Raw genomic sequence first — 18,712 nt, 5'->3', positions numbered from 1 at the left:
GGAGCAAGATTTAGCCCCAGCTCAGAAGATAGAGATGAATCACACTTTTATTCTTTGAGTACCTCACGGTACCTTCAACACAGGCATGTTCAGTGATTGATAGTCTGTGTCTAGATTGGGTATTTTTCTATATACTGACAAATATTCTCTTAGCAGTGGTTTCTAGGAGCAGAGGAGGATACACTGCAGCAATGTTGGGTTTCTTATTTTTCATTGTGCCCTTTGTCTTTGTTTTGATTAGGGTTTTTTCTAAGGGTCAGTTACTTCCTATCATGTTTCCACTCTGAGTGCTCCACAATAATCCTGTTACAACATCTCCAGCCCTTATCATCAGTAAAACAGTGGAAACTTGCATCAGTAAACAGGTAGGGAAAGACACAACCTTCACTTCAGGGTCACATCCCAAGTGGTGGCACAGTCTAAGGGAAATGAAGGTGTTTGGCTTTCTGAAAATGAGCTCCTGGTATCAGCTAAGGCTTTTTTTTTATTTTATTTTTAGTTGATCAAGGCAAGGGCTATGTGTTAACTGTTTTTATCCAGTGCCCAATCAAACTGGGACTGTAATTCAGAGATAAATGTTTGGTTAATAATAATTTTGTGATTACAATGCTGTTACTCTGAAGACCACTGGGGAGCTGTAGGCTGTGCTGCAGGGAGCAGCCACGGAAAGGGGCAGCCCACAACTACTCACAGCAGGCACAGCAGCATCTCCTCCTAATTTGACACCATTGCTTCACCCAGCCTATCACTTTGCCAGTCTAGGGCCACACTCCTCAGATGCAAAGGCACAGAGTCCTCCTCCAAGAGTGACTGCATACCTACAGAGCTTATGAGGAAAATGGTGTTTACCTAGAAAAGGGTATCCCACAAAGGAAAAGGTGGGACCACCGGGGTTAAGCACTTTTGTTCCACAGGACTGAGCTGCAGGAGCCCCTTGGGTTAGGCACGACACACAGTCTTTTGGCCACAGCATGATAGTCCCTTGTACGAAACTCAGGGGAAGTCACAGAAGGAAAGGGGGAGACACCAACACATTTTTTAGGTCAACATACCCAAAAGAATCACTGACAGCAAAGTAGAGGAAAAGTTGAGCCTTCATAAAAACAAACAAATGGGGTATTTTGGTGGTGATGGGCACTGTCAAAAAGCTCAGCAGAAAGAAATCCAGTGCATATTCCGTTTTCCTCACAGATGACATCCCTGTCTCATTTCAGTGGATAAACCTGCTTCTCTCTTCATATCCATAGAGATCCAGCATCTGCCTGATGAGCTGCAGGGACCCCAGTAAAGACGGCAGCTTGGAGAACATGATGTGCCACCCTTGTTTTTCTGTGTTTGTACAAGGTTCATGTCAGGTAAGGGCTGTTTCCTCCCACTGGGAGCTGAAGGGTAGACATCAACACCAAAGAGTAGTGAGCTCCTAGGAAAGTAGTTGACACCTCAGCAGGTAAATTTTGGCTGTTTATTTGAATCTATTAAGAGCCTAATATTAACTTTATACAATTTTAGTACTGACCTTTGAGAGCTGCTGGCCACAGCTGTAGCAGAGGCCAGTCAGACGAGAAAAGGTAGAGGACAGATTTTGTTTCTGAGTGGAAGCAGACTTTATCTCACACATATTTCCAGTCTCTCTTTTGCATTACAGTACAATATTTTTTTAAAGCACAAGTGATCAGAGACAGTCCGAAAACAAAAGATTTATGATTGATTTTGCTTAGGTAAAAAAGCGATTTCTATCACACTAGCCTTTACTTAGATGCTTTTGGCTCCAACAAGGAATCAATTTATTCTACTTGTCAAAAAAATCAAAATCAGAAACAGCCCAGCTCCTGGTATGCCCTGCATGAAAGAAATGCCCGGTTGTAGAACTTAGCTCCACTTTTCTGCTGTAGACCACAGGAGTTAATTACATCAATAAAGAAGGTTCGCTTTTCATTTCCAGCAAGCCAGACTCTGACTAAATAAATAAAGCTGAAATGGGAGAGTGATGACCACAATAAGTAGCTGAAACTCCATGTCATGACAGAGGAATGATTTCCCATCCACCACTTAAATACAACTAAGGTGTTCTGTAATTTTACTTCCACAAGCCAAAGGGTTTATTGTAATCCTGATAAATTATAGCAACAGAAGCAGGCGAGAAGTGGAACAGAAGAAGGAAAATGTTAATGCAAAATATAAAATTGTCTTGCAGAAAAGAATAGGGAGAGCAAGCAAGCGGTTTGTTATCATTTATTTTTCTTCAACATATCATTTGGTTTCAGCTGTCTCCCATCTCACCCAGATCTCCACCATTTCTCAGAAACGTCTCTCGATGGCATCTCATTCTCCTCCTGTCTTTCACCAGCGTTTCATTATTTCTTAACTGTCCCTGAAAGGGCCCGGGCAGGCGGGGGGGACAGGGGAGGGGAGCAGCGGGCGCGGAGGGAGAGGGACCAGCCTGCGCCCCACGCGTCGGCCCCATTTAAGCAGTTTCCAAAAAGCGGGGGGTGGGGGTTGGGGGTGTGAACTGGGCGTTGCAAATAATGTTAAATGTGATTAATCTCCCGGATTCCTGGAAATCTGACATGCATGAGTTACAGCGAAACCTCTTTTATTTCGCCATGAAATGCTTTTGCATAATGAGAAAGAAAACGTCCTCTGTGCCCTAATCAACTCTGACAGGTCCTGGACTCCCAAATACTTTTATTTATGGCATTATTTATTTCACCCCTAATAACTGGGGAGGCGGGCCCGCGGCTCGCTCCGTGCGGGGAGAGGAAGGGAAGGAGGGAGAAAGGGAGGGATGGCCGGCCGGGCGGCGGGGCTCCGCGCCCGGCCAAGGGGACACAAAGTTTTTGCGGCGGCCGGCGCTCGGCAGGGTGGAGCGGGGCCGTTCCCCGCGGCCCGGCCGTGCCGAGCCGGGCGGTGCCGAGCAGAGCTGGAAGGGCTCCGCGGCCGCTCGCCCCCCGCTCTGCGGCTCACCTGCCCCGCGGAGGGGGCCCGGGGGCGGTGGCTGCCCCGCCAGCGCCCGCCTCCCACCCCGCTGCCATTAGCAGACATTACCCTAAACACTTGCCGGTCGCCGCCCGTCTCCCTCCAGGCATTGGCGCGGCCGCCTGTCAATCAGGCCGGCGCCCCGCCGCGCCGGGGCTCCGCCGTGCCACAGAGACGAGCCGCGGCGGCGGCAGACACAGCCCTGGAGCGGGGCCGCGCCGCGCCGGGGGAGGCGGCGGAGGATGGAGGAGGAGATGCAGCCGGCGGAGGAGGGGCCCAGCACCCCCAAAATCTACAAGCAGCGGGGCCCCTACAGCGTCCTGAAGACCTTCCCCGGGAAGCGGGCGGCGCTGGCCAAGCGCTATGAGAGACCCACCATGGTGGAGGTGCCCCGCGGGCGCGGAGCGGGGCAGCCCTTCCCGCACGCCGCCGAGCCGCTGCCCTACGCGTCGCACGGCCCCTTCCCCAACGGGCCCGCCCGCCCCGCCGCCGCCCCCAGCGCTGCCCAGGGCCACCCCCGCCCGCCGCCGCCGGCCCCGAGCTCCTCGGGCCGCTACGGCCCCTGCCCGGCGGCGGCGGGGGGCGGCGGCGCGGAGCTGAGCGCAGGTACCCGCAACTCCTCTCCTCCGCCGCGCAACTTCGCGGGGCACTTTGCAGCAGGCAGGAGCGGGAGGGGGGCTGCGGGCTCCCCTTTCCCCGACGCGCACGCCCCTCTCCCGGGCGGCCGGCGGCGGGCTGACCCCCGCTGGGTCCCTCGGCTGGGGGCTGGCGGCGCCGGGCGCCCCGGGGCTGGGTGCGGGGGCACGGGACGGGCGGCTGTGTCCGCCCGTCGGTCGGGCATCGGCTGAAGTTCCCGGGGCGGGCGGGGAAGGGTCGCGGTGAGGGCTGTGCCACAGCCGCACAGGACTTGGCGGGGCGGGCGCCGCCGGCCGTGCGCACCTGCGGGAGGGAGCGCTGCTGTCACCGCTGCCGGCGGGGCGGGGGGCGGACAGGCGGGGAAACCCCGGGCCGGCCGCTCCGCCGGGGAAGGCGGCAGACTGGGGCCGGCTGCCGGAGGAGCTGCTGGTAATGGAGAGGCTGCTGATGGAGAGGTGGTGATTTTAACAGAAAGAAAATAGATCGGCTGCTTGCCTGCACCGTTTTCGTAAGATGCAGCGAGGAACAGGAGATCAAATTATTTTTATTTTTTCCTTCAAAGGTGTAAGATACCGTGATGCTGAACGTGTATCTTTCTTCTAGTGATGGCTTGGAGTTAAAAACCACGTAGATCTTGATATGCAACCTAAATTTGGCATCAGGAAATGGGAAATTGCATCTTTAAGCAGAGTACAATCAAAAATGAATTACAATAAATCCTATATAATTGCATAGGTCATTCTCTTTAATGAGATTTTATTAACCTGACTGTCAAGCTTTTGAGTCAGGCAGATATTTTATCTTCTTCAACTGATAAAAGTGTCAGCTATAAACCACCATATAAATATTCATAAATCTACACATCTGTGGCAGCCTATCAGCATCATTCTTTTGGACATTAAAAGCATTCTAATTACTTTCTGTCTAGCAGAGCTGAAATGCTGCCTGTTATAGTATGTGCTTGGCAGGCATGATTGCTTTTGTTTGCCATCACAAATAGCAGCATCCTATTTTATATACTGATGGTCCAGAATATATTCAGGGTTTGACTGAACAGGATGAATATTATGAAGCACCATCTGGTTTTGATAACATTGGGTATATTAACTCATCTGTTAATTTTTGACACATCATTGATTTATTTATTTAGAAAAATTGGATCCTGTTTTGGTATGTTGCTGTTTGCCTTTGTAACAAATGTGATGACATTTCCTTACTAAACAGGGAGATACGCTAGTTAATAGGATATATGGCTATGTTTTAATGCCTGTTTTCACTTAGAAGCAGCCGTGTACTGGAGGAATTTATCATGTCTTGTTACAAATAATTCAAGTACTTTACCAAAAAAGTTTAATACTTGAATAGATTAGCCTGAAAATTCACGTCTCTGACGCATAGTTCTGTGATCTGTGGCAGAAGGTCATCTTTTTTCATGAAACTACTTCTTGAAATGCCCAAGTGGTGCTACTTAGGTATTCTGTGTGGCTCACAATCAAAACAGTGATGATAAATGTAACACCTACATTTCTTTACAAAAGCAGATTACACCATGGAAAACATTCAGCTGTCTGGTAGATGATATACAACGCCATATTCACAGCAAAGCCCTCTGGGCTTTGGTGAGCAGAAGTTTGGACTCTCTTCTGCCTGTGTACATTGTACTAACCAGGCACTAGAGCGGACTGCAGAGTTTGTCATTGATTCAGTCCTGTGCTAAAGAAAGAGATAGTTGAGGAACTGCCATTTGTGCACTGAAGTTCTTTGAAGTCCCTGCCCCTTCATCTGTATGTTCAGGCTTTACTTTTACTTTCGGTTCCTAAATGGGTCCACACGTACCCTTTGCTCAGACTTAAGTACCAAGAGAAACAGCACAGGAGAAAACAAACCAAAAAACTTGTTACAGTGTGTGGAAGTGGGATTTTGTACAAGTTCTTACCAGAGGCTGATAGTTGTTACCAGAGGTGGCCCACAAAGGTAAGGTGACTAGAGCACCTCCCCTATGAAGACAGGCTGAGAAAGTTGGGGTTATTAAGCCTGGAGAAGAGAAGCCTGCATGAAGACCTCACAGCAGCCTTCTAGCATTTGAAGAGGACCCACAAGGAAACCAGAGAGGGACTCTTGAAGAAGAACTGTAGGGATAGGACAAGGAGTAATGGGCTCAAAGGGGAAATTTAGGTTAGATATATGGGAAAAAATTCTTTACTGTGAGGGTGATGAGGCACTGGAACAGGTCGCCCAGAATCGTGGATGCCCCATCCCTGGCGGTGTTCAAGGCCAGGTTGAATGGGACTCTGAGTAACCTGGTCTAGTGGGAGGTGTCCCTGCCCATGGCAGGGTCTTTGGAAATAAATGTACTTTAAGGTCCCTTCCAACCCAAAATATTCTGTGATTCTATAAAGCAAGAGGCAAGGTTTAGACCTCCTGGGTATTGTAATCCTGGAGGTAAGGGTGCTTTCCTGAGCTATGCACTGGTCCTTCCTGCTTGGTGATGGAGTAATACTATGCATCTTTTGTTGGAGGAGACACAGTGTTGGTAAGCTGAGCAAGGAGCTAGTTGGGACCCCAGAGCTGTATGTATGTGAAGTGCTCACATTGACCAGAACCTTGAAATCCTCTTAACAAATGTGTGAGCCAGTTTAGTAGCTCAAGATGCCTCTCGGGAGGCAGAGCTGGGGTTTTGCCCCTGAGGAGTGGGACCCTTTGCATGTGCTCCATGCATGGTCACTCTGCACTTTGCCCAGCATCTCTGGGTTTCCCACAGGACCAAGGGGCAGAGGCCCAGAACGCCTCCTAGCCAGAGGTTCATCTCAAGTTGTGGCTGTTGTAGGGAGGGACAGATCCTTCTCTTAGCAGGTGTCCAGCTGCATGTCCGTTCTCCACAAGGCAGTCACCATCCATGACTTGTACATTTTTCCCATTAGCTTATCCCTGGCACTTGGCATGTAAACACTTGAATTAAGGAGTGGAGTGCTGTAGGTCATGGTTTTGTAGGGACACCCATTTCACTTCAGTTTCAGAGATGTTTTTGCTGATACTCTTCACCTGTGCAGGCAACAGTGAGCAATATGGCTAGTAAAACACCATTACTGGCATGCCTAACTGTGCCAGCAACTTAAACAGTTAGCACAGTTGGTTCTTAATCTTCAGCCATGGCATTTCTGGCCTCATGAGATTCAGAGCTCCAAGTTTGCTTTCCGGAGCAGGCACCTCAAACACAGCCACAAGTAAGGATGCTTCCATATTTTTGCAACTTTTCCTAATGGTTACAGCTCTCGCCAAGAGCGACAGGTTTCTTCCTCAGTCCCTCTCTAAGAGACTACCCTCACTTCAGACTTCATCAGAACTGCAGGAAGACGGAAAGGAGGAAAAGCAGGTATTCTCCACCCAGTGCCACAGCAAAGAAAAATCTAGCTTGAGGTCCCATCATCTAGGGAAAAATCATGCCTGAGAAATGTCATCTTGCTACGAGAAATGCTGCACTGCAACACAACCCTTCTCTCTCCTCTAGTGAATAGTGGTTACTCTGACCGCTGCTGCTGCTGTGAGCCACACATATGGATGCATTCAAAGCCCCATTTTCTTACATGAAACATTAATCCTTTATTCTGATTATTTTCCTGCTATGAAGACAATGTGTATCTTTGTCTTTGGTAGCATGTACATTAAATAGTATCGTAATCCACCAAAGAAACTCATCTTCCTTAGGAAAGCGTGATGTAGACCTTGCATTGGGGCCTAAAATTTAAGGTGGGCTTTCATGGAAAGCAGAGAAGGAAGAGCAGAGCTGTCTTAGAGGTATTACCAGTCCCAGCAACCTGGCATATTTAACATGACCAGTTAATAAAGCTCTGTCCTACCAAGACAGAAAAACAGTTTGTTAAATGAACAGCAAAGGTGAAGATCCTTGTTTTGACCTTAACTGAGGAGCTAGGAGCCCTCATGTGGAAGTAGATCTGTCAGATCAGTACTGAAATGGCCAGACTGTCTCAGTGATCTTTATGCAAAATGCGCAAGAAAGCATCACATAGTCATGGGAGGTGTCAAATTGTCTCGGTTTTGTGACCCAAGTGTAGATATTTACAGCAGTGGTCATATCTAAAAACATAATGATAAAGTCTCTATGCTTAGATAAAGCCTGCTTTGGGGTGTACAAGGCTGCTGCCCCAGGATCTCAATTAATAAAAATATGATTATAATCAAATCAAGAAATACAAATAATCAGGTGAGAGGGCTGAATCACTTTAGGGTGAAGAGTGAGATGACTGAAACTTCTAAGGAACCTGGACTTCACAATCTTGCTGAAAATTAAATACCAATGAATACATTCCCTGCAGGGAAGAATGTATGGTATTCATAGCCACTCAATAGTTACAAAGATGACTTTTTAAACCAGCTGCCCAAGGATACCAAGGAAACTGTGGAAAAACCACAACTTGAATCCAGAGCCATTGAGACCAAACACAATGCCTTATTAATAAAGCTGTCTGGTCTAAGTATTGAAAAGATACTTAGGTGTAGGAAAAGCTGAAGTTATACCTGCCAATTTTTCCAGACATCTTTTCTGATGCATTAGTGTAATTCATCAGGTTGAGTTTCAGACATTTGCTCTTACTAAACCCTGTTTTCAGTCTGGCAGATGAATAGCTAAGAGACTCCCGTAGTTCAGCATCAATGAGAAAAAGATGTAAAGATGAATGCTGTATCTGGGAGTTGATACCTGATTTGCCATATGTATCTTCTGGTTGCTTGTAGTCTCAAATAATCTAGTTACGAATACTTATACTTTCAGCAATTTAATCCTGCTCTCTTAGTGCTATATGGACCTTATCCAGCAGGTCCACCTTCAGGCAAATGTCTAGTTAAAGTCAATAGAAGTTCTGTTCTGTAAAACTAAAGACTGTGGGGCCTGGGACATTAGAATTACGTGGTTGATGAGCATGGTAATAAGGAAAAGGAATATCACAATAAGGCTGTAATAAACTGTTTACCCTGTTTTAGTCCAGTGCAATGATTTCAATAGAATCCTACTTTCATAGAAAATACATACATTACATTAAATCAATTAAGGATTATATATTGGTGTTTATTCAGTAGTAATCACATAAAAACAACTTTTTGTCATTTCTTAAGTGATTAGATGTTGCACAGTGCTTGCATTTCTAATTACAATCAGTCTGTAAAAGCTGAAATCCCAGTTTCTACAATATATGCTAAATGGGCAGCATTTGTTTTTATTTTTTCTCCATCACAAAAATAACTGTAGTTATCATTTAGGGTTGTTCAAACTGTGGATACATGCACTATAACTGGTGTAGAAGTCGCTTCAGAGTGCTACCCACTTCAGCACAGAGCCAGATGTTTCCAGAATGTGTGCTGAGAGCGTCCCTCGCTGTTGCTGCCCAGTGGTACCCACAAAAAAAATCATTTGTGACCTAGCCCTGCTTTGTCATGACTCTCATTTTTATGTCTTTGAGTATGGGATGAAGTTAAGAAAAAAACCCAGTAATTGCTGTTATTGTGTCTTTGTAGTAGATCAGATACTGAACTGAAGACTAAATCAATACTGTCATTTCTGTATAAAATTTCAGTTACATTTTAAGCCATTATCACAGGGAATGTGCCTAATGCATTACATTTTACAACAAAACTAATAATTAATTTTGTCTTTACTGATGTCAGTGTGTATTATAGCATTCTTCAAAACTAGTATTTTGAATGTCAGGTTACTTTTTGCTGTTTTTTAGGAGAAACCATAATAGTAGAATAACATCTCTTATATTAATCTAATCCCTTTTTTATTGTTTCATTCATATTTTGTCCCCTTGTAACAAGGATATGCAAAGAACGAGTAACTGTTTTGTCAACAGGAACAATAATGATTAAAATACAAACAGGAAATACAATTTTAGGTCTGGAATCAGATTATAGGATTAAAATTAATGAAAAAACTGTTCTGTAGTAGGATTGCAAAGTTCCAATCGATATCATCCTGTAATAATTTTAAAGGGAAATGTGGGAAGAAATAAGGCAAAGAAAGCACAACTTGAGACTGTTAGTGATGCTTCAGTTTCTTGTTTTTCCCTTGGTTTATCAGATCCCAGCTAGAAAGCTGCCAAGTCACTGGGGTTCCATTCTTCTAATTTATATTACGTCTGTTGTGCTATTTGCATTGTAAGAGTTAAATACAGCTGGCCTTAACGTTAGTGCAGAAAAAGAGAGGGAGAGACAGCAGGTATGGAGGCTACAGAGCACCTGGCACCTTACTGGCACCCACTTGCAAAGGGAGTGGCAGTGCCTGTGCATTTTTTGGCTCCTTGGAGTTTGTAGTGTGGACAGAGGGTGTTGCATGCTTTGCACCAAAGGTGTGTTGGAGAAATCTGCCCTGGTTCATTTGAGCCCATTTACAGGGATGTGTTATGGCTCTTTAGCACAGGAGGCTGACTGCAAGGATGCTTAAAGTGGCCTTAGGCCAGTCCAGTCCTTCACACGCTGCTGGGCAATCCTGCTTGGCCTTGGGCAGCCTCATGACCCAGCACTGGGCTTGGGCTTGCTCTGTCCACCTCACATCACTGTTCTTAGAGTTAAGTCCTCAGGAGATCACATCCTCGGGTTTTGTGCCAGGGAGGACTCCTCTGACTGTGTTCAAGACTGAAAGCATTTGTATGCTGCTTCAGCCCTGTCCTCTTTGCAGAGATCTGGAAGATGGTACAAATGCAAATTAGTGTTGTTTCAAATATTCTTCAGGCCAGCTGTACTAACCTCAGTGTGAAGTAGATTTTCCACAAGACAGTGTATCTTCTGGATTGTGAAGAAGTACTGTGAGAAGTGCCACCTCTTAAAGGCCTGAATTCTGAATGTTTCTGTTATTTATGTGTTATCAGTGTGATGAGGCTATGTTTTCATCTCTACTGATGAAGTTAAGATAAATGAAGGTCTGGGGTGCTTAGTCTCATGCATCTGTGGCAGGTTTCAAAAGTAAATGCATTTATCACTTTCTAAAAGTCAAGGCTGCCTGAGAAGTGCTCTCCAAAATTGGCAGCACTTTAACCCACCAATCTTTTTTTCAAATGCAAAATGTTAGTTACATCTGTTTAGACACCTAGAGGAACTCAGCTATGAATAAGCTAAAAGAAATTTAAAAGACATTGTTTTTATTGGGGAACCTAACAGGTTATATTACATACGTCTTGGTCATTTTCTTTCTGAGTCCAAGAAGCATTGCAGCGACTTGGGCTATATACATAGACATTGCAGAAGTAGATCGTCCTACTATGTAGGTTTAGCTTGTAGCTGCTGTTGCTCCCTGAGGTGTGACACCTCCTGTCATTAGAGGTAAGGCTGACTAGATACAGCATCCTTATCCTACTTCCAGAGCTGAGCTGCTGTCTCCAGAAACTGCTGCACATCTCCATGTAGATTTTCCTGATCGTATCCAGAGCATCTTGAAGAACTTCACATGCTGCCCACTGTGTGATACTGACCTGCCCACAAACTCATAGGAGGTCAGCAGGACAGAAAAAATTCCTCCTCTGACCAGAGGAGCTTCATGTTGTACATTTGATGTCTTTGCTTTATTTAAGAAGAGGGTTTTTTGCTTATCACATGGGGTTTTGGATTGTTCTTGAACATATCTTGAACCTAAAGCATAAGGAACAGAAGCAAAGTCCGTAGAATTGGGTGTGGGTTGTGTGAAGTGTCAATGTGAAACAACTGCAGCAAAACCGAAAAGGAATAAAAACAAAGCTTGGAAGCCTTGTTGGAGAGGAACAGGGCAGAGGATGAAAATGTGGTGCAAAGTCCTGCAAATATGTACAGACAATGCTCTCCAGCATTTTGAAATAGACTTTCAGAAAAGTACTTACTTGAAATTTTACTTGTAGCAAATTGGATGGAATTTGTATTTTCTTCCCCATTTTCCTGACTTAATCCCTCTGAAAGAAGATGGCAGTAAGCTGTGTCTATCATCACAATGCATTTCTGATTAACAGCAAGGGCACAAGGGCACTCTCAAAATAGAAACAAAGTCAGGATTGTTTTAAATCACAGTGTTGCAGAAGTATTAAAGCAGAAGCCATAATTTTAATGTGTTCAGAAATAAAATGCATGCTACTGTAAACGGTTGTGTACATTCATCTAGCTGCTACTGCCTGGCATAACCTTTTGCATTAGGTTTCTGTGATTCATGTTTTCTTTTGTTGCAGAGAGTCGAATGATTCTGGATGCCTTTGCCCAACAATGCAGCCGGGTTCTAAGTCTCTTAAATTGTGGTGGAAAACTACTGGACAACAATCACTCTCAGTCCATGATTTCTTGTATAAAGCAGGAAAACCCAAATTATAGTGAAAGACAAGAGCAATGTCAGCTTGGGAAAATGGTCCATAGTCAGACGTCAGACATTTTAGACATAGAGATGCAGTATATGCAAAAGAAACAACAAACCTCAGCCTTTCTGAGAGTTTTTACTGATTCCCTTCAGAACTATTTGCTTTCTGGGAGCTTCCCTTCTCAGAACACCTCATCAATAAGTGATTTTAGCCATTTGGCAGATGTGGATCCACTTTCAACCTCTCCAGTACACACTTTAGGTGGATGGACATCTCCAGCAACATCGGAATCTCATGGTCATCCATCGTCTTCTACACTTCCAGAGGAGGAAGAGGAGGAAGAAGAAGAAGGTTACTGCCCTCGGTGTCAAGAGCTAGAACAGGAGGTAATTTCATTGCAACAAGAAAATGAGGAACTTCGTAGAAAGTTGGAGAGCATTCCAGGTAAATAATCTCTTACTATATAACGTTGCCAATCAGTGATTAAAATAGTTTGGGTAATAGTTTGTTGCAAGTTCTAGTCATTTTTTAAGTCATTTCGAACACTGGTATTTGTCTCCAGCCAAAATTCCTTTATCTGTGCCCAGTGGAAAATTGTCTGCTGATACTCATCCCTATAAACCTCGAGTCATAGACTAGTGAGCTGTGTTCAGGGATGTACTTGGAATCTCAAATTCCACATATCAGGTGATTTGTCACAGTAATTTCAAACATATGCTTTTATAACTCATTATCTGTCTTGTTCTTTAAGTAACATTGCAGCTTATAAGACTAATTCCCTTTTGGGCCTCTTTTTTTTGGTTACTTAAGGAAACTATTCAAAGGTACATCCATACTTTTACCTGAAATAAATTTGGCTTTTAACTTGAATAGTATCTCTTAAATTGCTGTTAGCTTAGTGAGAAGGATTAATACATCTCCTCCCATTCATCTTCAAATAAAACCTAATAAAAAAGCTCAACAATAATTTTTCCAGTTCAGCACTACCTGCATGACACTGGGAGAGAGAGAGGAAGAAGACAGAAACACCCAATCTAGTAGAAACCCCCTATGCAAAAAGCTTCTCTTGCCCTTTAAACCTAGGACTTCTCACTGTTAAGATGTGTCAAGATACTTGACGAGTGGTATTGGATAAGAGCAAAGTATCTTGGACCATATCTTCTCAACTTTCAGCACAGGTGAAAATACACCTCAAATAGTGATACTAAAAGCAAACTGGAATTTAGCAAAGAAAAGAGGCCTACAACACACTTCTGACATGTATAAACACTAGAGAGCTGCACCTTTGCTACCTGACTTTGAGGTGCTTAGGATAGATCCATGCAAAATTAAATGAACTAATCTCTAAATGGCAGAAAAACGTGTAATATAGCATGCACTGCAAGAGAGAAAATACTTGAAATCTGCTAACTGTGCAGAAAGAAGGCAGTAAGCAACTACTGCCCCAATATGGAGGGGCAGTTGAAAAATCTGAGCAAAAAGGAAGCAGCAGTCTTCATAATTCTCCCCAGCTATCAGTGATGTATTATGTATTATTTATATCACATTGTGTTTTTCTTTTGGGCATTGGTCCATAGGGGTGTAGACAAATCCCATAAGAAGCATTGTTCAGTGCAGAGAAAACGCAAAATTTAGAGTAATTCCCTCACCCCTCCCAAAATCTAGAGTTACCGTAACACATGCACTCTCACTGGTTTCAGTAGTGATTAGTACATCATCTGGAAACACTGCATGACAAAGGGAATTGTGTGCACTTGAAGTCCTGCTGCATCCTAGCTTCAGGTGTGTAAGACCAAAAATGATCATTTAGGATCTGTAATCTCACCTACAGCTTTCATTCAGTCTGAATGCAGTACTGAATGCGGTAATCTTTTTGACTTTGACTAAAGCATAATTTACATTTGACTCAAGTAGTATACCAGAAGGCCTCCTGTCCTGAGTTAAAGACACTGGTAAGCAGCAGTTTCACCTCTTACCCTGACACTTGGTTCCAGTGCTTCATTACACTGGTGAAAATATGTGCCTTCTTCCCCGTCTGACTACCTGAAATCAGCTTCTAGCCATTGACTTTTATACTTTGCTCCACTAAATTAAGTGCTCTCTAAGTCTTGGTACTTCTTCTGATTGAAGGTACTTAGAGACCGAAAACTGCCTTAATTTCCATTTTAGATAAACAAAGCAAACAGAGCTTCTTGAAACTCCTCAAATGAGTTGAATACTTCTTTGCAGTTCTTTTCTCCCCTTTTGATCGTTTCTTTAAAATTTGGGCGCTGGAAATGCGTACAACACAATCCTATCTGCCTGATCAACAGTGAATAGTCTCTTTGCTCCTACCCGTGGTTGCCCTGGTCAGTTGACTATTGGTCGTGCTGCTGAGCTTCTCGTTCTGTGCACATTTCTTCCTAGATGTGTGTACTTTGTATTTGGCGGTGTTCATGTACTAAGTGTTCCAGTTTGCTCTGCCTGCTATGCTTGCCCACTGTTTGCCAATTCTTCCATTTCTGTATCATCCAGAGTTTTTTTATTCTTTTTAAATTAACTCTGTGTCCTGGTTAGAAATGCTGAATGGTAATGAGGTTGTTAGACCCTGTTGAACCTTTCTAGAAACCCATCTATTAATGATGATTTCCACAATGACAAATACTTGAGTTGTCAGTAGCAAGTTCCTAATCTATATATGTTCTAGTCTACTGATGTTGTGTGTTGCTCTTTTTGCAATCAGCTAACTCATGGCAGTAAGTTAAATGCCCTTAAGGAGCCTAGGTGTCTTATCTTGTTCAACCCAGCTTTTTCAAGTGAATCTATAATCTCATCAAAGAATGACGATCAGGTTAATCTGACAAGATCTACTTTCCATAAGACCATTTTGATTGGCATTAATTATATTCATGTTCTTTAGTTCTTAGTCAGTTGAATCCCATTGTGATCACCTGTATTTTGCTAGGATTAATCCTGAGTTAAGCAGCCATTATTTACCTGGGTCATCATAGTTACCCTTCATCTCCTTTAAAAGCAATAACCATGCATAATCATAGTCATTTTACACGCCCCAGGAGTAATGAAACCCCTTGTTAACAGTGTATCAAAGGAAGCAGACAAAGATAAAGTAAATGTGCAAGGACGTAGGACTTCATCTGCCAACAAATAATCATCATCAGATGCATCTGTTGCTGTCTGGGTGACATACAGATAGATCTGAAGTGACTCGTGTTTGGAGAAGCAGTAAGAGCCACAGAAGCTGCCTCGGATTTTGCTATGTGGTAGGACAGAGGTTTGAGCTCCTCAGGCAGTCCCACAGCCACCACTGAGCAAAGTTAATCAAAAATCAACTAAAGGCATTGTCTAATTATTTTTGTCTCTAGTGCTGATTTTGTTCCAGTGAGCTTCTACTACCAAAAGAGCTGGCAGAAATTTTTCTGTTACTTGAAATGCCCAACTCTGTGTGTAAATAGGAGCAACACTCATTCTCTGAGCCCTTTTTTTCTTTGCCCATCAAGATGTTGCATGCCTCAGGAGGGAGCCAGAAATCCCTCTGCAGAGTGTTTCCCGCATCTATCAAAGTCATGATGGAAGACAAACTTTCTTCCCTGTGAATTTGTCCACCTCATGCTGGGCATCCAGAGGGCCAGGGAAGGAGATGAGTGCGGTGCAGAAGCAACTGAGGAGGCAGCTAGATGGGCATGAAGGCTGCCATACTGTCTCCACCAAGCCACCGAAAGAGCAGGATATTTTTTACATAGTGGTTTCCTTCTCATCCTTGGGGGAACTGGGCCAGAGCTGCTCGATGAGGCTGGCAGGAGACCCTCTGGGGCGGTGGTGATGTGCACTGTGCTGTCCCCATGGTCGCTGAGGCTCCCACTAGCAACCCTCTCAACAGACTATAAAAGCACCAACCCCTCCTTTCTGGTGTATAATATGAATAATTTTATCCTCTTCCTGAAATACTTTGCATTTCTTTTTTTTACTTTCCATATGCAAAAGCCCTTTTAAAATCCATGAGAGTTTGCGATCTAAAAATAGTTACCGCTATACATCTCTGCCTCTGGTTCTGCAGAGCAAGGCTCACAAAGACACTACTGAGAAGAAGCGTGTTTCCTCAGCAGATGTAAAGGCAATGACTTTTTTTCTTTTTTAACAAATATTACAGAAGACATATCTTCCTGTAGCTTTTGGACATGGAAAATAAGATTTTTCCCTTTTCAGGACTCTGCCCTGTTGCTGTAGAAGCCCTCCAGTTCTGTAGGATCTTTTTACCTATAGCCTAGCATCTTTCTTTGGGGATCACCACTGCAGAAAAACAATTACATGGGTAAAATATTGCATATATTTTGGTTTTTGCATGGGTCAAGGGTTTTTTTCTCAAAAGATATGATTTGACTGAAATAATACTTAAATTTGTGCGAAATCTTAATTGTTCCAGCTACAGAATAAATGAAGAAAAATTCATATTTCAGTTTTTGGGTTTTGGAGCAGTATGACTTCTTTTTCAGTTTCCCCAGTATATTTTTTTATGGAAAATCATTAACCAAACATTTTCAGGTTTCAGTTCAATTGAAGAGAAACATTTTCATTTAGTGCGTTATTTTTTCTTGTTTTGCAATTATCGTTAGATGATTTCTGAAAGGAGTTTGGCAAGGTTATCATTGGCTCTTTAAGGTTTTGAGACCATCAAGAACAGAGCAAATTAATCCATCTATACGAGGATAAAAGTGTCTCCTAATCTTTTGCCTCTGTATAGAAATTACTAGGGCTGTGATACATTCCCAATAGTGAAATTAAAGACCTATTTGTGGAACCACATGTAAGACCTGGATTTAGACCATCTAATATATCAGGATATTAAGCAGTTCTTTGTTATTGTCAGCATGATTTTCTTGCAGTTTTTGACCTAAAAGGAAGAAAATATTTCCAGGTGGTTAAAGGAAAGGCCCAAAATCATGAGTGAGGGTTTGCCTTCTGGTGGTCCCAGCTTTGCTGCATGGTTTTAGACAAACCAGTCTGAAAGTAGTGAAAAGGTATAAAAAAGTAAGATGAAGCACAACGAGGCAGTGATTATTCTTGCCTCGTTAGCCCAGCAGCGAACATACTACAGTAAACAGCAGAAGGGTGGGGGTGGAAACCATCCTCAAATGTAGAGAGCTGATCACCTGTAGAGACAGCATTCAGAGTGGCTGCAAGTAGCCAAAGCAAAGCGGGTTTTACGGGTAGAGTTAATATCAACGTAATTGAAAAAGTCAACCAGGTTTTCCAGGAGGTTTTGTGTGCCCAAGGCTTGACTCTTTTTCCTGACTATTGGATGATCTAATAAAAGATATTACTTTTCACTAGAAATCCAGTCCCCTTTATACTTTCAGAGCATCATATTTCCAAAGAGCCTACTACAGCCACAGCACAGATAAAGCAGCCATCAAGGGTTATGATGAACACTTTTTCATGTCCTTTTTTTTGGTCCTTTTTCTTGATGTTCACATTTAACCACTTCTTTGGTTTCCCTTGATGTTCTGGATGTTTTGGTCTGATCTGTGGCCTTGTTCTGCTGTTCAGCTTCAAAGTGTGAAGTTACTGTGAGAAGAGAGAACCTTGAGCACAGTCACCCAGTGTTTGGCACGAGAACCCCTTTGAACTGACAGCACAGCTTTGCTGCTTGCGGGTGCTGGCTTACTTTACTAAACCTGCCTGAATACAAAAACTTACTGAGATATATAATTGCAGCAGACCAGGGCTTTAATCTGTTTTCTCCCCGCTTCTGGGTACAAACTCATGAGAATTTGGGAGGTCAGATTTCTTAGCCTTCCTTGGGGAGCAGGACCTGGTGGGAGTTTTGTGGGGAGCTGCAGTTCAGCCTGGCAAGGATAACTCCCCAGTCTCAACTTGGGTTTGCCCTTTGCAGGTCAACATTTGTCATTTTAGTGACTCAAACGGCTGTCCCCACTCACTGGGGACTCCTTGATTTCCTTGTTAGTTATCAGCAGTAGAAGTGTATTGTAGAGGGGTTTTTACAGGCAATATCCCTTCAGCAGGGAAGACCAGAGTTCAAAGGGAGCATAAGAAGGAGTACCTTCTAATGAGTGAAGGGAAGTGAGGGAGCACAAACAAAAATAAAAGCCACATGAGCATGTGACAGTATCACTTAAATGAGAGATGCACAGCTGCCTTGCTTTATCTCTTTTCGGCTCTTGTTTAGGCAGAGATGTACGTCCTAGAGGCGTGTGGAAGGGGAACATTCTTATTTCTGGAAGAAATTAAAGAAAATTAAAACTAAAACTCCAGTGGCCTTTTAGATGCGGATTAATAGAAATTAAATGTTTTTCCACTCCACATGGAAAACACTACTGAGAGGGATTTAAAAGTAATGTGATTTTTGCTAGATTTTTTTCTCCCTTCCCTGTTTTTGGCAGGCATGTAGGTCATTTTAGGAAATCTTGAACACCCTTCTATACATAATGTTGATTATTTTGATTTCTCCTGTCTACTCTCACTAGAAATGGTTGCTGCTTTTATTTATTTTGATTTCTTCTGTCTGCTCTCACTAGAAATGGTTGCTGCTTTTATTTTACCATCCAGTTACAAACATCCAAATTTGTAGGGTCTTGAGCACTGAGATCAGTTCCTCCAGAGATCCTAACCCCCATCTCTCCTTGCCCCTTGTTGTTTTTCCAGCTCAACAACTTGCCTTCATGGACCATCCAGCTTTCGCTGGCTTTCAGCTGACTATTGAAATAAAAAAACCATATGAGCTAAAATAATCTGAGCCGTGTACACTTGTCCAAATCCCA

At 43.6% G+C, this 18,712-nt stretch overlaps 1 protein-coding gene across 3 annotated transcripts in view; it reads left to right on the top strand.

Moving 5' to 3' along the window:
• The first annotated feature begins 3,141 nt into the window (after positions 1–3,141).
• Positions 3,142–18,712, top strand: part of BEND4 (BEN domain containing 4) — a 30,933-nt gene continuing 15,362 nt past the window's right edge. For all 3 annotated transcript variants that reach the window (XM_051790038.1, XM_051790035.1, XM_051790037.1), the window contains exons 1-2: positions 3,142–3,582; positions 11,814–12,380. In XM_051790038.1, coding sequence (XP_051645998.1) covers positions 3,219–3,582; positions 11,814–12,380 — 931 coding nt within the window. In that variant the 5' untranslated portion in view covers positions 3,142–3,218. The remainder of the gene's footprint in view (positions 3,583–11,813; positions 12,381–18,712) is intronic.

The sequence above is a fragment of the Manacus candei genome, unplaced genomic scaffold (genome assembly GCF_025592945.1).
Source record: "Manacus candei isolate 608988 ecotype Guabito, Panama unplaced genomic scaffold, ASM2559294v1 h1tg000028l, whole genome shotgun sequence".
NCBI lineage: Eukaryota > Metazoa > Chordata > Aves > Passeriformes > Pipridae > Manacus > Manacus candei.
Note: the sequence above shows the minus strand (reverse complement) of the source record. Positions and strands in the feature narration are given on the sequence as shown.